This window comes from Esox lucius, chromosome 15 (assembly GCF_011004845.1).
Source record: "Esox lucius isolate fEsoLuc1 chromosome 15, fEsoLuc1.pri, whole genome shotgun sequence".
Lineage (NCBI taxonomy): Eukaryota > Metazoa > Chordata > Actinopteri > Esociformes > Esocidae > Esox > Esox lucius.
This window is the reverse complement of record NC_047583.1, coordinates 15,655,578-15,676,165: the sequence shown is the minus strand read 5'-3', so window position 1 is coordinate 15,676,165 and position 20,588 is coordinate 15,655,578. Positions and strand designations below refer to the sequence as shown.

General features: G+C 41.4%; 1 protein-coding gene across 1 annotated transcript in view; it reads right to left on the bottom strand.

The window, feature by feature from the left end:
• LOC117595609 (proline-rich receptor-like protein kinase PERK9) overlaps window positions 1–20,155 on the bottom strand; it is a 37,536-nt gene extending 17,381 nt beyond the window's left edge. Inside the window, exon 1 of the mRNA XM_034297431.1 lies at window positions 19,472–20,155. Within this exon, the coding sequence (XP_034153322.1) occupies window positions 19,472–20,155 (684 nt within the window). The remainder of the gene's footprint in view (window positions 1–19,471) is intronic.
• Window positions 20,156–20,588: the final 433 nt, after the last annotated feature.

Below are 20,588 nucleotides of genomic sequence, written 5' to 3'. Positions count from 1 at the left end.
ATGGCATCCAATGGAACTGAGTCAGTAGGGTTTATTGATGATGTGACAGAAAACAGAAGCAGCCGGATTAATTCTGAAATGTATAGGGATCAATTGTCTGTTCAGAGTCAGCCAAATTCAGTGAAGTTGATTGGTCGGTGCTTCACTTTACAGATGGACAATGATGCCAAACATACTGCGAAAGCAACCTAGAAGTTTTTAAGGCAAATAAGTGGAATATTCTGCAATGGTCGAGTCAATCACCTGATAACAACTCGATCACGCATGCATTTCACTTGCTGAAGACAAAACTTAAGGCCGAAAGACCCACAAACAAACAACTACTGAAGACAGCTGCAAGTAAAGGCCTGAGGAAACCCAGCGTTTGGTGATGTCCATGCATTCCAGATTTCAAGCAGTCATTGCCTGCAAAGGATTTCTCGAGTATTAAAAATTAAATTTTATTCATGATTGTGTTAATTTGTCCAATTGGAGCCCCTGAAATAATTTGTGTTAATTTGTCCAATTTGTCCAATTGGAGCCCCTGAAATAATGGGAATGTGTATGAAAATGGTTGCCATTCCTAAATGTTTCACACAACATTTTTGTTCAACGCCATGAATTAAAGCTGAAAGTCTTCATCTCGTTTGTTTCATTTCAAATCCATTGTGGTGAAGTACAGAGCCAAATATATCCAGACCTAACTGTAACGTTTTATGTTATTATGAAAATAAATATGGCAAAATAAACATAAAATATTTGTAAAAACTTAACCTCATGCCTTTCTCATTCTGATTTAATACACCATGTCCAAAATAAAAAGCAGCCATACACCATTGCATGGTTTCAAATAAACAGACTACCTTGATTTTTCCCCATGCTGTGCATTAGTATGCCACCACTCAAGCGTTCATTTTATATATTATGGGTTCCTTTGACTATAAAGCTGGGCTATTGCTTTAATTTCCCAATTTTAAGCGTCTATTTTACTGTCTGCTAATAAAAGTTATTCTGTAAACGGTTGACAGTTTCCCCTCGAGGAGAAATGTGGTCAGCATATTGTAAAAAGCCAGGATAATTATCCTGCAATATTAGTTTTATCACTGGAGGATGTATCCCAAACACATACTGCTTTCTGGTCCAATTTTATACTGTACCAAGCATAAGGGTAAATACAACCATGAAACAAACACACAAAACAAACATCCATCATCCTATGTACACGAAGCTTTCAGCTAACACCATCTTAAGCATATCTGACTGAGTGTCAGGCCTTTTCTTGTATTTACCATTGAGTCAATTCAATGGAATCTTCCTAAACACATTGATCCCATTGGATGTGGATAACTGTTTGAGTGGAGGGACAGTTTCTTTGGAGAATGCTTCTTGATTCATTTTTCGCCAATGACTCCTGTAATGGCTTTATGGACCGAAATAAACCCAAGCATTTATTTTCCCAGCTTCTACTACCGCTACCACGCAGCTTAATACATGAGTGGGATGGATCTCACTTCAGTAATTATTGGAGGTGGTATGTTTGATGGGCCTGCGAGATCCACATCTGGACCTGACGTGGGGAGGGTCATCATGAAAAGGGTCCTGTAACTTGCGCTCTAGTCAATGCTGCTTTTCTAAAAGAAAGCCAATAATTAGAAGTCAGCTTCAATTATTGTATGCATTTGTTGAATCCAATCAATGTATGTAGGTTGTTGGGGGTGGCAAAATACACACAATTCTTCTGGTAGACGAAGTGTGAATTGCGTTCACCTGACTGCTGCAATTCTGCAGTGACTGACTAATGTAGCTAATTAGTTTCATGACAATTAAGGAAAATGAGCAAACAAAGTATGCTAGCGTTGCACAGAAATGCTGAAAAAATTCTTTAACAAACACAATGCTGCAGTCTAAAACAGCAGAGGAGTGCTTGGATGCAGCCGGAGTGACAAAGTCAATGGAAAGCTTTGAGTTTGTCTTAATGACAGTGATTCAACTAAAGGTTCTAGACACCACAGACATTGTTTTCAAAGTCCTACAGAATAAGGGTTTACACTTTTGAAGTGACTAAGTTGCACGTAACACATTATTGAATTCGGGAATCAATTCAATGACATTAAAGCAACCACACAATTGCAGCCTCAATGGGTATCACCTGCTCTTTTTCCCAGAAACGCATTTGATGCACAAAGAAACATTTTGATCGACTCAGTCAGGATCAGTACCTCAGTAATTCTGAGGAACTATACACACATGCTGTGTTCTGTGCAAACATTGACACTTCTGTTTCTCAGCTGAAACATAGGTTCCATAGCATGGACGATATTATAAAGGGATTTTATTTCAAAAGCCACCATAAACTTTTATGCTTCAGTGAGTCACTGTCATCAATCTACAAGGAATATCTTTCACCTGACTTTCAACTGCAGTTATTCTCTTTTAGAAAATTTGCTTTGAGAGCAGAAATCCAAGCAATTGAAAGCAATACAATGACCGATCTGACAATTCTACTGCTTGTGACTTGGCAGAATAGAAATAGTTATATTTAGCCAAGTATCGAAGGTTAAGCAGAAGATGTCTTAGTTAAAACGTAGGCCTAAACCAGAATTTATTTACAACCCTGTTTCTAAAAACATTGTGACACTGCGTAAAATGTACATTTTATAAAACAGAAACAACAAATGTTGAAACTGAGACATTTTATTGTTTCTTGAAAAAGATATGCTCACTTTGATGCCAGCAGCATGTTTCAAAAGAGTTAGGACAGGAGCATGTTTACCACTGTGTTGCATCTCCTCTTCTTTTAACAATACTCTGTAACTGGGGGGATCAAATGCTGTAGTTTTGAAAGTGAAATGCTGTCTGAACTGCTCACTTCAGCAGCGACACAACAATGCAGGTGTAATGCAAGCAGCCAATGGCTGCGTGGCATTCAAGCAGCACAATGTTCAGGCAATCTCACTGGATTCATTCTTTGACCATCACAAGATGATCCCCGTCCACTCCAAAGGAAGATAGCGCTGACAAAACCCAAGGATCCATCTTGCCATGCTACTTCACACTCACTGCTCCCAAACCAACCATCTGGGACTGGGATGGAGGTGACTTGATCAACTCCTTGTCAGAAGGGGATGGAGTATCACGTTGAAACATCCTTCCCTTATGTTACTTGTCAGTGAACAATCCCCTGTCCGTTCTCTTGTATGGAGATCCTCTGTAAAGGAACTTCACAGGTGGCCGTATGAAGTCATGACTCATTATGAACAGACACTATTGCTCTGGGCCCTTGAATCATATGCATTTATATTGGTGCCCTGTCTGTGTGTAATCCTGACTCAGATGAGTGGAGATAATGCTAACCTCCTCCCATAACTTTAGATCAGATTCAGAAGGCTGTTTAAAGGGCAAACTGATTCATTTGTTTTTGTCATGACGGTGTGATGGGACCTCGGACTGTGTGCTTAAGAGGGGAGAACATTTGAGGGGAGCATTGCATGTGTTCATTTGTAACGTTTTCTCTCTGATTTGACAGCCATTAGCCATCCGTTTTTGTACTCCGTTGTGTGATGATGTCACCCTGTAAATTAAATCATGAAGAGGTAAGTGTTCAGTGCTGCATGTGTGGGGCTGCTCTTTGGCCTGCTAAAAGTGCTGCCCAATAGGGTATTAGGTCTTCCATAATTGCATCCATTCTCTGAGATCATTTGAGGCCACTGAGTGTTGGGTCGGATGTGTGTAGCAGATCACAGTGCATCATCAATGCAAGTCCCAGACCAAATGGATACCTGGAATGAGTTGCTTTTGGCAGTGCTTCTCTGGTAGAATAAGGCTTGTACAATCTTGTGTCAGCTCCAGTAGAGATGGACACCACAGTGGTGTGGAATGGAACATTTTTAAGGGCTCACTACAGAGTCCCCGGAGAGTCAAACCCCATGGATTGGAATTGCCATGTTGGAAATGCATATGGGCAACCAAACACAGACACAGACACATGGGGAGATTCCTTTGATTAAGTTGATAAAATGCTGGTGAGGAAATTTGGGCAAATTAAAAGGAATCTGATTGCAAACAAGATACTCCCTAGTCTCCCAAGAGGAAGGTTTGAACGCAGAAGGGAAGTGTCCTTGAGGATCTGCTTTAAATATTACTGTACTGATATTTGTGTTTGATGATTAGACCTGAAGAGGGCAGACGAGACTTCATTTGAACACAGACTCAGGGCTCTCTGAAACAAATCTGTTTTACAGACTGTAGAATACACAGAAGAGCCATGAATCATTTGGTTAGTGATCTGGAACAAAGACGCATAAACATTTGAAGTTTATTCATCCTTGACTGTACTGAATTAAAATTCCTTAAGGAAATTAAAACTCTTCAACAATGTTGCCACAGTATTATTCTAAAACACAACATCATGAAATATTAAGGATTAAAAAGTAATTTGTATTAACAACCAACACATTTCTACAATAACACACAGAATGCAATGATATGCAAATCATTTAAACCCCAAATTCAATAGAAAACAGTACCAAGACAACATATCAAATTTTGAAACTGAGAAATGTTATTGTTTCCTGGAAAATGCATGCTCTCTTTGAATTTGAAGCCAGCAACATGTTTTTAAAAAGCTGGGACCGGGGCAACAAAAGACTGGAAATGTTGTGTAACGCAAAGAAACTAAACCTGGTGGAATATCACACAACTAATTTAGTAAATTGGCAACAGGTCAGTAACATGATTGGGTATTAAAAGATCATTCCTGAGAGGATGGGTCTGTCAGAAATGAGGATGGGATCACCACTCTGAAAGACAGTGCGGGCAAATAGTGCCACAATTCAAGAATAACGTAAAAATGCAAAGAGTTTGGATCTTATCATTACGGTACATAATATCATTAAAAGATTCAGAGATTCTGGAGTGATCTCTGTACACAAGGAATGTGGTGAATTCTTTAAGGTTTATTTCCTTTAGTATTATCTACTGCTTATTCTATATGTTTTAAGCGTCTATCATGTAGAACACTTAGTATATGGAAGTATTTAGTATGCAATCTCATTGGATGCTGTTTTGGCGTAAGTGACGCGTTCTCCATTATGCATACAGACCTGTCAGGATATGACGTATTTTTCCACCAGTGCAGCATCTCTAAGTGCAGGACAAAAGTTATTGACAAAGTGAGTTTATTACCTAACTTTATGTTCGTAATACTGAATAGTAATGCCGCTGATATTATATTTATTTTGTCGGGTTACACGCACGTGAAAGTGCCGCTAGCATCGTGGCTTATCTTGCTAACATTGATAATACATCGTTAAACTATGTGTATACATCTGTATAAGGATATTCTATATTGTTATACTTTAATGACATAACGAGGACGCTGTATGATGTAGTTTAAGTCGTTTATATGCTCTGTTATATTCTGTTTGCTTGATTATTATTTGGCTAAACACTTTGGGAGAGCTGTTGAAATAGTTTAATTAGTAATGTACTGTTTATTACAACAGTGTGTGAGCATGTTTGTTTAACATTTAGTTATTTACTTCTGTTTATTTGTTTATTGCAGAAACTACCTCCAATGTATAATTTTTATTTGGTGAAACCCTGCACAAATAAAAGGTGGAAAAGATATGATGATTCCTACTCTCTGATCGGAGTACTGAAGTGGTTAAGCACATTAAAGAACTGGCATCCAGTGGGGCAATCCCCAACAAGGAACAAGCACAAAAAACGATATTGGATGGCTGTGATCTTCGGGCCCTCAGACAGCAATGCAATAAAAACAGACACAATTAGTGGACATCACTGCATGTGCTCAGCTGTGTGAACACAGTATGTCATAGCATCCAAAGTTAAAACTGTCTTCTCTGGGCCCGTGCTCATTTTAGATGGACAGAGGTGAAGTGGAAAACTCTCCTGTGTTCTAATAAATCAAAATCCTGCTTCTTATCAGCGCACAGTTCAAAGGCTAGCACCTGTGATGGTATGGGGGTGCATTAGTGCACATGGCATGGGTGACTTGCACTTCTGTGAAGGCAAATGCTGAGCAATATACATGTACAGAGGTTTTGGCGCAAGGTTTTTTGTCATTGGTAACCCATCATCCATCCATCCATCCATCTTCTTCCGCTTATCTGGGGCCAGGTCGCAGGGGCAGCAGTCTAAGCAGAGATGCCCAGACTTCCCTCTCCCTAGACACTTCCTCTAGCTCTTCCGGGGGGACACCGAGGCGTTCCCAGGCCAGCAGGGAGACATAGTCCCTCCAGCGTGTCCTAGGTCTTCCCCAGGGTCTCCTCCCGGTGGGACGGGCCCGGAACACCTTCCCAGGAAGGCATTCAAGAGACATCCGGAACAGATGCCCAAGCCACCTCAGCTGATCCCTCTCGATGTGGAGAGCAGCGGCACTACTCTGAGCTCCTCCCGGGTGACCGAATTTCTCACCCTATCTCTAAGGGATCGCCCAGCCACCCTGCGGAGAAAGCTCATTTCGGCTTTTTCATTTTCGGCAAAGCTCATGACCATAGGTGAGAGTAGGAACGTAGATTGACCGGTAAATCGAGAGCTTCGACTTGCGGCTCAGCTCTTTCTTCACGACGACAGACCGATACATTGACTGCATTACTGCAGAAGCTGCACCGATCCGTCTGTCAATCTCCCGTTTGTAACCCAACCTGTCATTGGTAACCCAACCTGTCAATTTTGTACTCCTCTTTGATATTATATCCTGTAGGTTGGTATATTTGTAGATTTAAGAAACAAAGCCACTGATTGCCTAAAGAACTGATGACTGTGTCCAGAACCTGTTGTCAATGACAAAACCATTTTTTTAAACGTATATATTTACTCAGTGAAGAACGCATAAAGCTGAAATGTTTGTGTCTACATTTCTGATACACAAAAAAGCATCCTACAACTTTCTTTGAGTGCGAACTTAATGCATCTAAAATCAATATTCTAATGAAACCCAATACCCTCATGCACAACAAGTTAATTTTTAAAAAGACAAATATAGACTACATTTATTAGACAGTATATTTACTAGAATGTTTTTGTCAAAATGACTCCTGTTGCCAGAAAGGGGCATCCAAAAAGTCCCCCCCTTCCTAGTGTTAAATGCTCACATGACGAAGACACAGCTTTGGCAGAAACTCTTCTCCAGATCCATTAGTTACACCAATAAAACAATGGCATTGTATGCATGCCCAGCAGGCAACACCAATCAGTTAGAATAGTAGTGTATTTCTCTATGACACAGGCTATAAAACGCCATACATCCTCTGTTGTGAATTCAGACAACAGGCTCACCGGGCGCCCAAAGAATGGAGACCTGAGAGCCTGTCTTATCTTTATGATGAGGCTGGCTCGGCATCACTAGGTCCAGGCTTTTATTACAGCTGGACGTCCTCTCTCTTTAGTTACGTAAACTACTGTATAAACTTCCTGTTTGTCTATCCAGGACTATGTCTGCTATAGGTATTGTTTATAGACTCATTCAAATGGAAATGACTGGTTTGTTTGAGTGGATGGCTTCCAATTTGAGAGTATGTATCTAAAGACATGAATATCAAAGTGATATTCTCTTCTTTGTCCGGAATGGAGCTGCATAATTTACAAAGAATTTCCATATTCACAGAGTTGTAGTTTTTAAAATTAGTGGTTACTGTGCTGATACATATCACAGAAAAATCTATATTACCAGAAAAGTACATGGTATTGCTGCTACTCAATGTAAAGGAGTGACCTGTAAATGAACTGCCTGTGATAGAAAGGAGAGGAATAATGAAACTGCTGCTAGGAATACAGTCATTCTGAACATGATGTCATAATGTAGCATTTGAATATTTATAGAGATCTAACCTGGGCTGTCAATAGAACCATACTAAAACAGACACAGAACTTAACCTATGAAATAGGCACTGATGAAAATGGGGATATTATGTGGAACAATATTTCTGATTTCTCTGAACGGTTATGGCAAAGAAATAAACAGTTCCCCCTCCTTAATCACATTTATGTAACATGAAACCATTGCTAAAGTGTTGTGGATATATGGATGTCACTGTGGCATTGTTTAATAGTCCATAAACCCTAATGCAATCATCTTTCTTGGTACAGTGAAGAGACACTCCTAAGTGTTTATTTTCCTTCCTCTCCTATCCAGCATTGGTTAGATGTATGTGTCTCGGACGGAAAAATGACCAGACACCTATACCTTTCCCTTGTGAAGAAGAGATTAATATAAATAAGGTAAAAAATAAAAGCCAAACGACTTGTTCAATCGATACTACAGCTAAATAGACAGTCAGATTATTCATCACTGAACAAAGTGAGGTGGTCTGCTTTAAAAAAAAAATCCTTACAGTGAAGTAGGGCATTGCTTGGTTTTAACAGAGTTCAGGTGGGGTTGGTGTGCTAGTGATACTTCAGATATATAGAAAAAAGGTAGTGAGGGGGAGTATTTTACCATGCCAGATTTGCACTGACTCCATGAAATCTACTCCCTTTCTCTCTGAGGGGACTGATGGTGGCCCTTTGACTGTCTGCAGCTCTGCTTGGCATTGATACAGTGACTTATAATCTGTGAGCAAGTCTAGCATCAGCATTTCGCAGCAGGCGTTTGCTGTCTCCTGGGCTGGTGACCTAATCGCTGGAGCTAGCAATGAGAGTACTAATCCATCAAAGTGACAGGATCAATCCCCCTGTGCCCACCACCTTTAGCTAGTGCATGTTTCCACAGACACAGCCCCCACACCCAACAGCCTCTACACCCAACAGCCTCCACACCCAACAGCCTCCACACCAAGCAGCCTCCACACCCAACAGCCTCCACACCCAACAGCCTCCACACCCAACATCCTCCACAACCAACAGCCTCCACACTAAACAGCCTCCACACCCAACAGCCTCCACACACACTCAAAAGCTATGTTGTTATAATTCCCAAATAAATCAAATTATCTTTGAAAGCAGAAACACAGGAACACAGCGGGCAGAGTAGCCATAAGAAATAAGAGAGCTGAAGTCAAGGGAGTGTCAGGGTCAAAAGGCTCAAGAAGAAACATGAGGACTGGTATGCTTTCCTGGTGCATTATGGGAGAGAGCAGAACCAACACAGAGGACATTCATTCTCCTCAGATAGACAGAGATGAAGTCATGGAGTTTTAAAAGTTGCAGTGTCCTTTTCCCCTAATCTGATCACAGTGTCTGGCGTGTGAGGTCCTGCAGACCAGGGTAATCTCATTACCGTCTCCCATGTAGAGGGGCTGCCACCCGCGGGGTCCCGAACCATGGCACACACACCTGCTCCCTCACATCAGCCCTGCACAAACACACATCTTCCCCCTCACATCAGCCCCACGCACACACACATCTTCCCCCTCACATCAGCCCCGCACACACACACATCTTCCCCCTCACATCAGCCCTGCACACACATCTGCCCCCTCACATCAGCCCCACACACACACATCTTCCCCCTCACATCAGCCCCGCACACACACACATCTTCCCCCTCACATCAGCCCCGCACACACACACATCTTTCCCCTCACATCAGCCCCGCACACACACATTTTCCCCCTCACATCAGCCCCGCACACACACATTTTCCCCCTCACATCAGCCCCGCACACACACATCTTCCCCCTCACATCAGCCCCACACACACACACCTGCCCCCTCACAGCAGCCCCACACACACACATCTGCCCCCTCACATCAGCCCTGCACACACACCTGCCCCCTCACAGCAGCCCCACGCACACACATATGCCCCCTCACAGCAGGCCCACACACACACACCTACCCCCTCACATCAGCCCCACACATCTTTCCCCTCACATCAGCCCCGCACACACACATTTTCCCCCTCACATTAGCCCCGCACACACACAATTTCCCCCTCACATCAGCCCTGCACACACACCTGCCCCCTCACAGCAGCCCCACACACACACACCTGCCCCCTCACAGCAGCCCCACACACACACATCTGCCCCCTCACATCAGCCCTGCACACACACACATCCGCCCCCTCACATCAGCCCTTCACATATCCGCAGATCTAATCAAGTGATAAGCAAGACATTGATTTCCAGCTCTATAACAATATGGTTTTGAATTGGATTTCTATTGATGTGATCAGGCCGACGGGGCCATGAGGAGAGGACAGCTGACACATTGGAGAGATTAAGACAGGTGAGCTGGAGATGTGTCCCTGTATTCCCCAGGGCCACAGCCACATCAGGCATGGCTGGAATTCAGCCTAATGCAAGTTAACCATCCAAAACTAAGAAGGTATGTGCCAAATGTTGCAGTTAAACACATCACTTTGTAACATTCTACCCTTTTCAAAATGCATGTTTTTATTTTTATGTCATGTTTTTTTGTTGTGTTTTTAAGTTTGTATGTGATTTTCAATTGCCACATTTTATATTCAGTAATGCCACATTTTATATTCAGTAACTCACACCATGAACTAAGAATATATTTTCAATTCATTGTGTGTTACAATATAATACAATACTTTCGGTTTTAGTAATGTGAAGGACATTTTTTCTTAACTCCCCATTAAAACTGACTATATTTCTGTTGTGGCTGGTGACATATCTATTGTTTAACTGGTTGCATAAACACACAGGCTTTGTTTGAAGACCACTATCAAAAAACAAAAACAGCAGAGACCCAAGCCAGCTCCCTTTTGGAATACCACATGCTAAAGATCTTTGGAACAATACATTATTTGTTCTGCTAGATGAATAGATTTAAACCCACAGTTAAATTTAACAGAACAACTCCTACCATCTTCCAATATCTGCCAACCATCAGTCATATGTGTCAGTGCAGTACTTGTCGAATATTAATCTCTATAAGCGTGCTAGAAATCTGTTGTACAAATAACACTGAAGTAAGTCACAGAAAATGTTTTCCAAAGATTTTGTAGCTTGCAGAAGGCTGATCAGTCAGCTGTTAGAGTTGACCGCTATTTTTAACCAGTGGAATGACCTTTGCTTCCCATGAATGGTGACAAACACAGATCAACAGAACACCATAGCAATGGCAATGTTATTTGCTACCTTCTTCATTCATTTTATCTTTATTGTCAGCACCGTGTGGTTTTCTCATTGATGATACACATTGTCCTAGCTCCCATATTATCTCTACATAAATTCTAAATTGCATGGCTTTGTTGCTTTCCTTTCAAGATTATATTTTTTGTACGGATATATTTTGTGTCCACTTTATCAGTGAAATATGAATTGAAATGACTGGCTACATCATAAGGTTTTGTAATAAATGAGCCATCTTCTTCAATGAAAAAGCATTAAATATCTTTCTGCACATTATTTCCTATCATGCTTCATGTCATTTAACTTAGTTTCATAATGCAGTTTCGTCTTGTTTTTGTTAATAGTTTCAAACTACAGTACATTTGCTGCCACAGTTACGGTATCAGCCACTCCCTTTGTTTCCCTTTCATGAAGTGTTTTAGTTCTTCATCAATCCCAGGCACTTTAAGATGTGAATAAATAAGATCAGACTTCTTGAATATCTCACAGTACACCAGAAACAACAGGCCCTCAAGAAGAGAGAAAGTAGCTGCCATTCTGGCAGGAACCATGTAAAGGTACTGAAAATAAGAGATATATTGTGTGTGCACTATGTGAGAGAGGGAGTAAGTTTGTGTGCGTGAGATAAGGTCAATGAAAAGAGAGACAAATTATTTAATTGACACCCAAGTCAAATGCATACTAATTTGGATACTTTCTGGCATAAAGGGTCAGACAAGACACTGATATGATTTCTATGTCTCTGCATGCGGCCTAATGGACGTTGAAGGTAGTTATTAGATTAGATTCAACGTTATTGTCACAGAACAAGTACAAGTGCAGTACAGTACAACGAAATGCAGTTAGCATCTAACCAGGAGTGCAAATAGAAGAGGGCAGAAAATGTACAAATATATGTATATGTATATTACAAGAGCAATATATAAATATGCAGTGAGGCAAATGCAGTGCAAATGGCAATATTAAATGTGCAATTAAGGCATATAGAGGAGGGCAGAACATGTACAAGTATTAAGTATAGTGCAATAAACAGTTGTGCGTGTGCAAATGGCAATTCTAAATGGAATTCTAGATGTGCAATCGAGGCAAACTGAATGAGTAAGATAGTATGTGCAACCAGGATGTAGAGACAGCAGCAATGAGGTCCCTGAGGTAGACATGCGAATGTAACAATGGAGTGGCTCAATGGCAGGAAGTCTTTAGTGGGTAATAGCCAGCTTCTATCAAAGGTACTGTAGGGAAATAGAATGTGGATGTTAGATGGAAGTCTTATAAAGCCATAGATAGTAATGTACAATGTAAAGGGAGTCTAGTATATGACGTGGTTGTTTGTTGTTGCCTGTGACTTGAACTTGCTTCATCAGATCAGATTTCAACACAGGACTGAATTTATTTTTTTGCTTTGTATTCTAACACTTTGGATTTTAAATTATACAGTCAGTTTTGATTTGGTGGTATCGTACGAAAAGGATTATCCATTTTGTAATTACAGCATCCATTTTAGGGTACCACAGAAGAATGTACACTTTTGCTGGAGCTTTTAGTCCTGGCCATTCAGCCTCTCACCCAGGCCTCGGGTCTCAGGACCATGGGTTTCAAAGTCTCATGGAGCAATAAACAGTTATAATATTAAAGACTAATATAATAATTGTCTATGTACAGTGGATATAAAAAGTCTACACACCCCTGTTAAAATGCCAGGTTCTTGTGATGTAAAAGAATGAGACAAAGATAAATCATGTCAGAACGTTTTCCACCTTTAATGTGACCTATAATGTGAACAATTCAATTGAAAAAAAAACAGACCAATAAAAAATAAATAACTCACAATAACCTGGTTGCATAAGTGTGCACACCATTAAACTAATACTTTGTTGAAGCACCTTTTGATTTTATTACAGCACTCAGTCTTTTTGGGTAGGAGTCTATTAGCATGGCACATCTTGACGTGGAGGCAGTGATGTACAGCTGCCTCTAAATTGGGTAAAACTATAAGCTACTGCGCAGAGATGTGAAGAGGCACCTATTCTCTGCCAGGTCCTGACTATGGCCCCCAGGCCAGCACAGAGATGGCTAGGGGTATCCTCATAGCCAGGACCTGACAGTGGCAAATAATTCTCAGTTTAAATGATGGCCTGATCAAAGGGATTCAATTGAAAGAGGACCAAACACACACAGAACTGAAAATATGAAAATGAATATAGATAAACAAATAAACATAATATAGCATATACAAGGGATAAACAAACACTAAATGCAGCAGGACACATATACAGACAGGTTGATGGATTCAGGAGGAGCATTGATCAGATAGTGGTTTCTTTAATTTGTTTTTGAATAAGTCAGGTGTGATGACAGTGTCAAGCTAAAAGGTATTTTGCAATTCGTTCCAGTCACCGGCGGCAACAAACTGAAATGAATGACAATCAAAGTATATGGTTTGGTAGTGAGATATCTACCGGAGTGCAGGGTACTACTGGAATAAAACATGTTCAAAAGTAAGCTAAGGTAAAAGGGGCTTTCCCCCCAAAAGGGGACTTGTGAATAAGTTGGTACCAGAGATTTCAAAATGTGGAAGTAGTAGACATTTGTACTGGTCCAATATTGCTCCGATACCGCACCATTCTTTAGATTTGTTGAATGCTTCTTCTTAGATAGACTACTTCTAAAACCAAAACCAATCCTACATAATCACAAACACAAAAGTCCTAATGATGAGGGTTGCTGGTGTCAGAGAGGACGGCTGTGTGATATTTCAGCTGGCTTAATAAAGAAAGTGAGTACTGCAACGTCTTAGTCAGTACAGTCATAAGAAAACCCTTTATAATCATAATCCCATTACACATAATGGATCTTTAGTAAAATACATACAAGTGTACTGATGTGTTTAGGCGGGCCAGCCAACCAGTGCAGCCCTCACGACAAACTCATTCATTTTTGTGTCCCCCATCCCCTATCAGTTTCCCTTCCTGATTTAGAATGTATACTTGACATACAGCATGTTGTTATACAACTGTTTTGATTGGCAGGAACGGTCTCGTGTATCGACTGTTGCTGATGATCTAATGTTGCAACCCACAACTTCTGCTGCAACACTCCGAAAAGGGAGAGCTAAATTATTGACGTAAAAATGTATTGAAAGATGAAAATATGCCTGCTCATTCTATTGTCAATTTTCACGAGTGTTGGGTGATGGTAATGGATGGTCTAGCCTCAGTTCAAGTGTTTTAAAATATCTGATAAAAAGGACATTCCAGTTGTTAAAAACAGGTGTGGATTAATGTGAAATCCCCTTTACAAAAAATAGTATTTAAGGAAATAAAATAAATAAAATAGGAGGAGGAATATTAACATAAAAAATACTGTACATATTTATGCCATACAGAATCACTGGAGTGAAACAAAGCAAATAAACCATATTCAATGACTAGCCTTCCACAGGACCCCGAGACTCTCCTGCATGCAGAGTTTGATCTCTGGACTGGCAATGACACAGCTAAATGATACAGCAATGTGCAAGGCTCTGACGTAGTGTGGCACATACCAGCTTTTTGATAACGCCATCACCAATTATAACTAAGGGAGGGGGGAACATTACAAACCTTATGCTTACAGGTATACTTACAGTTTTTTACAGTCGCTAGGACACATTTCCCAATACTTAGGTCACTTTTTCTAAACTCTTCACACAGTGAGCACAACAGAAGTATAAGTGGGCTAAACTGAGGATCAATTATCATTGCTTTGGCACAAAATGCATTCAATGACTACATCTTTCAAATTACATTAATTATTTTCTCACTTCGACACAACAACCGCCATAACTCTGTGTACTTACAGGCCAATTTGCACATGCTTACATACTGTTTTCAAAACTGTTAAACTTAAGTTCAAAACAATAACATAATACAAAACTGAATAAGACAACAATTTGCTACAATTCTACAGTAATATGTTAATGAAATATATTTTAAATCTTAAAATTAGATGCTATAAAAACAATTGGACAATTGGACCAACCACAGCTGATTCTCATTGTAGATGAACATCTACACAGTTGTTACTCTTTCAATTTCATTGCAAAAGGAGACAACTGCTGAGTAGTTTTGCATTGTGATGTGGACCCAGCCAGAAAATGGACCCAGCCAGAAATAGACAAGTGGCTGAAAGAGGAAGAAGAGTGGCTGGGAGGGGGCGAGGAATACGTATGCGTGGTGCAGGAAACTGCCATTGTTGATATGGTCATCAGAAACAATGGCATAAAACTCACTGAGATTCGAGACAGAATCTTGGCAGACAACGTTGCTTTTGCAAATATTCACAGTGTTAGCATAACAACTATTTCTAGAGTCCTGAAAAAACATCAGGTAATGATGAAACAGTTGTACACTGTGCCTTTTGCGAGGAACTCTGAACATGACCGGGAAGAGGACCACAGTGGATGTCCCGGGCCAGAGGGGTGCCAACATCACAATGTGCGCAGCAATATCCACTGATGGACTGCTGTGACACAAACCACTAATTGGGCCATACAACACTGAACGTCTCCTTGCATTCCTGCATGACCTCTATGGAAGGGTTGTGCCAGGTGAGGAAAGGGATGGAGAGAAGAAATCAGCCAACATTTATAATTGTATGGGACAATGTTGCATTTCACCACTCCAGTGTAGTCACCGAGTGGTTTGCAGCCCATCCCAGAATGGTGTCACTTTTCCTCCCACCTTACTCTCCATTCCTCAACCCCATAGAGGAATTATTTTCCTCATGGAGGTGGAAGGTTTATGACCACCATCCACATGATAAAATATCCCTCATGGACGCAAGGAATGCTGGATGCCTGGACATATCAGCAGAAGATTGTCAGGGATGGATCAGGCATGCCAGAAGATTCTTTCCTAGGTATATTGCCCTAGATGACATAAGATGTGATGTGGATGAGAACCTGTGGCCAAATGTATCTGTATCAGTGGATGGTGTGTATACAAATTCTTGTATTTTGGAATTACTCAGTGCAAAAAAATTAATATGTATAAAAGACATAAAACATATTGTGGCTTTCTGCATCATGTCTGATTCGTTCCAGTAACATATATTGCAGTGAATTATAAACAGAGATGTGTCCTTGTTTTACACAAGAAAACATTGTAAAATGCTACCTGTTATTAGTGTTTTTTTAGATCATTGTTTTGTGGGTGACAAAGTGTGTTTGTTGTCTGTCAACCTTTGACAGATCTGTCAACCTTTGCTAGTGTTCTGGAAGAATGAGTTGATTTGAGACATGTTTGAAGTGATTTGGTAGTTTTAGTGCATTTTGAAAGTGAAATGAACTGCTGTGCCGAGTTGAAAGTTGGTTTGGAGAACTGTGTGAAGAGTTTTGAAAAGGTGACCTAAGTATTGGGAAATGTGTCCTAGCGACTGTAAAAAAACTGTAATAAACACTAAACAGTCAGTGTGTGGGAAAATTGCCATTACAGGCAGGTTTGTTATATGAAGATAAAATCAGAATATAACAATATAAATAGAAATATCTGATAAAAGAAGGGGTACAAGATAAAAGAAAGCGTGCACCAGAGCAGGGTGATTGATCAAGCACAAGGAAGGAATGCAAATTAATATAGTAGAGGTGCATGCAGGCACCTACAAACCTACACCTGCAACCAAAAGATCTGAGTGAATTCCACTCTACCAGCACCTGTTTTCCAGTGAACACCCCAGACATGGTACAGAGAATTCTGAAATACGGAAGAAAAGTGAATAAGAAAAGTTATCATACGATCGATCAGTGCTCTTCTTGTGAAGCAAACATTTATCCTGAGCGCTTTCATTAAAAAAAAACTAATGCTAAAGAGATTGATGTTTAATTGATTATTATTTACATACCTTGGGGCACAGCCTTACCTTACACATCAAAACATAAGCAATTAAAACCATTAATTTACATACCAATAGTTTCAGCAAAGGTGGATGAGGACTAGCAGGTCAACTGTTCCCAAGATTAACCTGTGCATACCTTGGCTACTACCTTACACATGCTGTGTTGTTTACTCTGAATCTACTGGGTCCTAATGTCCCACCCATTACAGTCAACTCATGTTCATACCATAGAATGATTCCTTTATTACAGTTCCACTATCCAGTTGCCATTAACACGGTAGTCATAGATATCATGTAACCCACTCCTGGTCTCCCCCGCGGAATTCAAGTTTCAGGTTGGAAAAGAAAGCAAAGGCTTAATATTGATTGATTGTTGTGTTTGTGAATGCAAGCGGCTAATCAAAGAAATAATGTATGAAAATCAAAGCAAAAAAAAACACAAACGTGACTCATCGTTAGTTCTTTCCCTTGTGGGTTGAGAAACATCAGTATTTTCCGTGAGACTTGTGATCCTTTCATTTTGGTTATCCCTATTGATTATGTGACAGAGGCGATGTGGTGGAATTGGGAGTAATATTCGCTTCCCAGCCTCTACCGTCTGTGATTCGTCTCCTGATCATTTCCATAATGCTAATCTCATTACCAAGACTGAATGGCCATCAAGGTTCTAAGCACCAATCAACTGACACTTAAATGGAAATTAAATGATGATTCAATTTTAAACCACAGCATGATTTTGAAAATAAAAAGGCTCACTTTTCAACCACAAACTCAATTCTGTTAGGGATAACATCAAACAATTTCTCAGAGATAAAAAGCTTTTGTTGTTTGTATGGATCCATTTAAAAAAATATATATTGCACACATACAGTATCTCACGAAAGTGAGTACACCCCTCACATTTTTGCTAATATTTGATTATATCTTTTCATGTGACAACACTGAAGAAATGACACTTTAAAGTAGTGAGTGGACAGCTTGTATAACATTGTACATTTTCTGTCCCCTCAAAGTAACACAACACACAGCCGTTAATGTCTAAACCGCTGGCAACAAAAGTGAGTACACCCTTAAGTGAAAATGTCCAAATTTGGCCCAATTAGCCATTTTCCCTCCCCGGTGTCATGTGACTCGTTAGTGTTACAAGGTCTCAGGTGTGAATGGGAAGCAGGTGTGTTACATTTGGTGTCATCGCTCTCACACTCCCTCATACTGGTCACTGGAAGTTCAACGTGGCACCTCATGGCAAAGAACTCTCTGAGGATCTGAAAAAAAGAATTGTTGCTCTACATAAAGATGGCCTAGGCTATAAGAAGATTGCCAAGACTGAAACTGAGCTGCAGCACGGTTCCTGTCCTGTATGGTCAGGAACCTGTCCTGTCCTGTTAACAGACCTGCTCCCCATTCACACCTGAGACCTTGTAATATTAATGAATCACATGGCACAACCAATTGGGCCCATTTTGAACATTTTCACTTAGGGGTGTACTCACTTTTGTTTCCAGTGGTTTAGACATTAATGGCTGTGTGTTGAGTTATTTTGAGGGGACAAAAAAATTTACACTGTTATACAAGCTGTACACTCACTAGTATACATTGTATCAAAGTGTCATTTCTTCAGTGTTGTGACATAAAAAGATATACTAAAAGATTTACAAAAGTGTGAGTGGTGTACTCAATTTTGTGCGATGCTGTACATGCACATGCGGTTTTAATTAAAATAAAAGTGTCTAAATAACAAAATGTTACAACTGGAATGCTGTGTGTGATGTTCTGCACCAGAGAAGAAAGGCTGAGGCAGTGATTGATGTCGTCCTTTCAACAGTCTAATTTATAGGTCCCCAGTGAGTGATAGTTAGACTTACATGTCTAGTACACTGTGGCGTCATATTTTCATTAGGAATCCTCAGATCTCCTCCAGATTCCAACAAATTTCATACACATCCATCTGCCCTGGTCCACTGAGACCTGCTGAAACTCTAGGCGGAAGGGCAGAGCCTTTTGTCCGTCTCAGAACAGAGGCTGGGAGTGGTATGGTAACCAAAGAGTCCTCCCCTCCCTTTCCTAAAATCAGGGAATGAAACTGCAGGGCCCTGTTCTAGATAATTAAAAGTGAGTTATAAATCAGTGTGTAAGCAGTAATCACACAAGCACCTTCCAGCTACAGAACTTCAAAATGATTTTAAATCTCCCAGAAAGCAAAGCACCCACCCTATCAAAGAACCTGCAACAATATCTGATCAGAAAACTGATAAGAACCACCTCTTTGCTCTCAGTTTATTAATGTTTACATAAAAAAAAATTATATGGCTGAAGGAGGCGTAGGAATCTACCGATGACATCATACTTGTGTCTTTTCACCAAGCCTTTTGTGGCACTGGTCCAGTTTCACATAATATCTGTGAAATACAGTCTGTGATATATTCACGATTTTACACGGTAACTTTACTAGGGTCAACAATATCTAATATAATACCTAATATAATGCAACCTTTTGACCAGACAGGAAAGGGTTGCATTAAGGCCGTAATATTAAACATCGAGAAGCTGACCACCACCACCCATCCCGAGCAGCAGGCTTGCAGGCTGGGAGAATCTGGTGGGGCCTGGAGGTGGGGGAGGATCTGGTGGGGCCTGGAGGTGGGGGAGGATCTGGTGGGGCCTGGAGGTGGGTGGGAGGGGATCTGGTGGGGCCTGGAGGCGGGGGAGGATCTGGTGGGGCCTGGAGGCGGGGGAGGATCTGGTGGGGCCTGGAGGTGGGTGGGAGGGGATCTGGTGGGGCCTAGAGGTGGGGGGGATCTGGTGGGGCCTGGAGGTGGGGGGATCTGGTGGGGCCTAGAGGTGGGGGGGATCTGGTGGGGCCTGGAGGTGGGGGGGATCTGGTGGGGCCTGGAGGTGGGTGGGAGGGGGATCTGGTGGGGCCTAGAGGTGGGGGGGATCTGGTGGGGCCTGGAGGTGGGGGGATCTGGTGGGGCCTGGAGGTGGGGGGGGGGGGGGTCTGGTGGGGCCTGGAGGTGGGGGGGATCTGGTGGGGCCTGGAGGTGGGTGGGAGGGGATCTGGTGGGGCCTAGAGGTGGGGGGGATCTGGTGGGGCCTGGAGGTGGGGGGATCTGGTGGGGCCTGGAGGTGGGGGGGGGGTCTGGTGGGGCCTGGAGGTGGGGGGGATCTGGTGGGGCCTGGAGGTGGGGGGGGGTCTGGTGGGACCTTGAGGTGGGGGAGGAGGTGATGCAACACATCAAGGACTTCATTGATTTGCAATAGAATATTTGTGAAAAGTGTGAGATGTGAAAATAACTTATTGATCGGTTTCGAAAACATGTTTATTAAAATTGGAAAGGAGAGAGTATTGACAAGCTCCATAATGACTATGAAATGGCCCATGTGAACAAATACAGCACTGAGGGAAGTTCTGGTGATCCACTTGGTAACCCATTAGCAGTAACACAGAGTGTTAGAATCCATTTTTATATTGTGCTGCATTCTCAATGTCTTTGATAGCGCTTTGTGATTTCCACTTCAGACACCCTCGTATTCCTCTCCCATCGGCCAAGGCTGAATCCTTCTCTGAAGTCACCTTTTATATACTCTCTCTTCAGTTCTACCCTGTTGTTCAGGCAGAGTCGAGGACAATGACCCTGAAGGTGAGGACGCTTGCCTTCAGCACTGGGT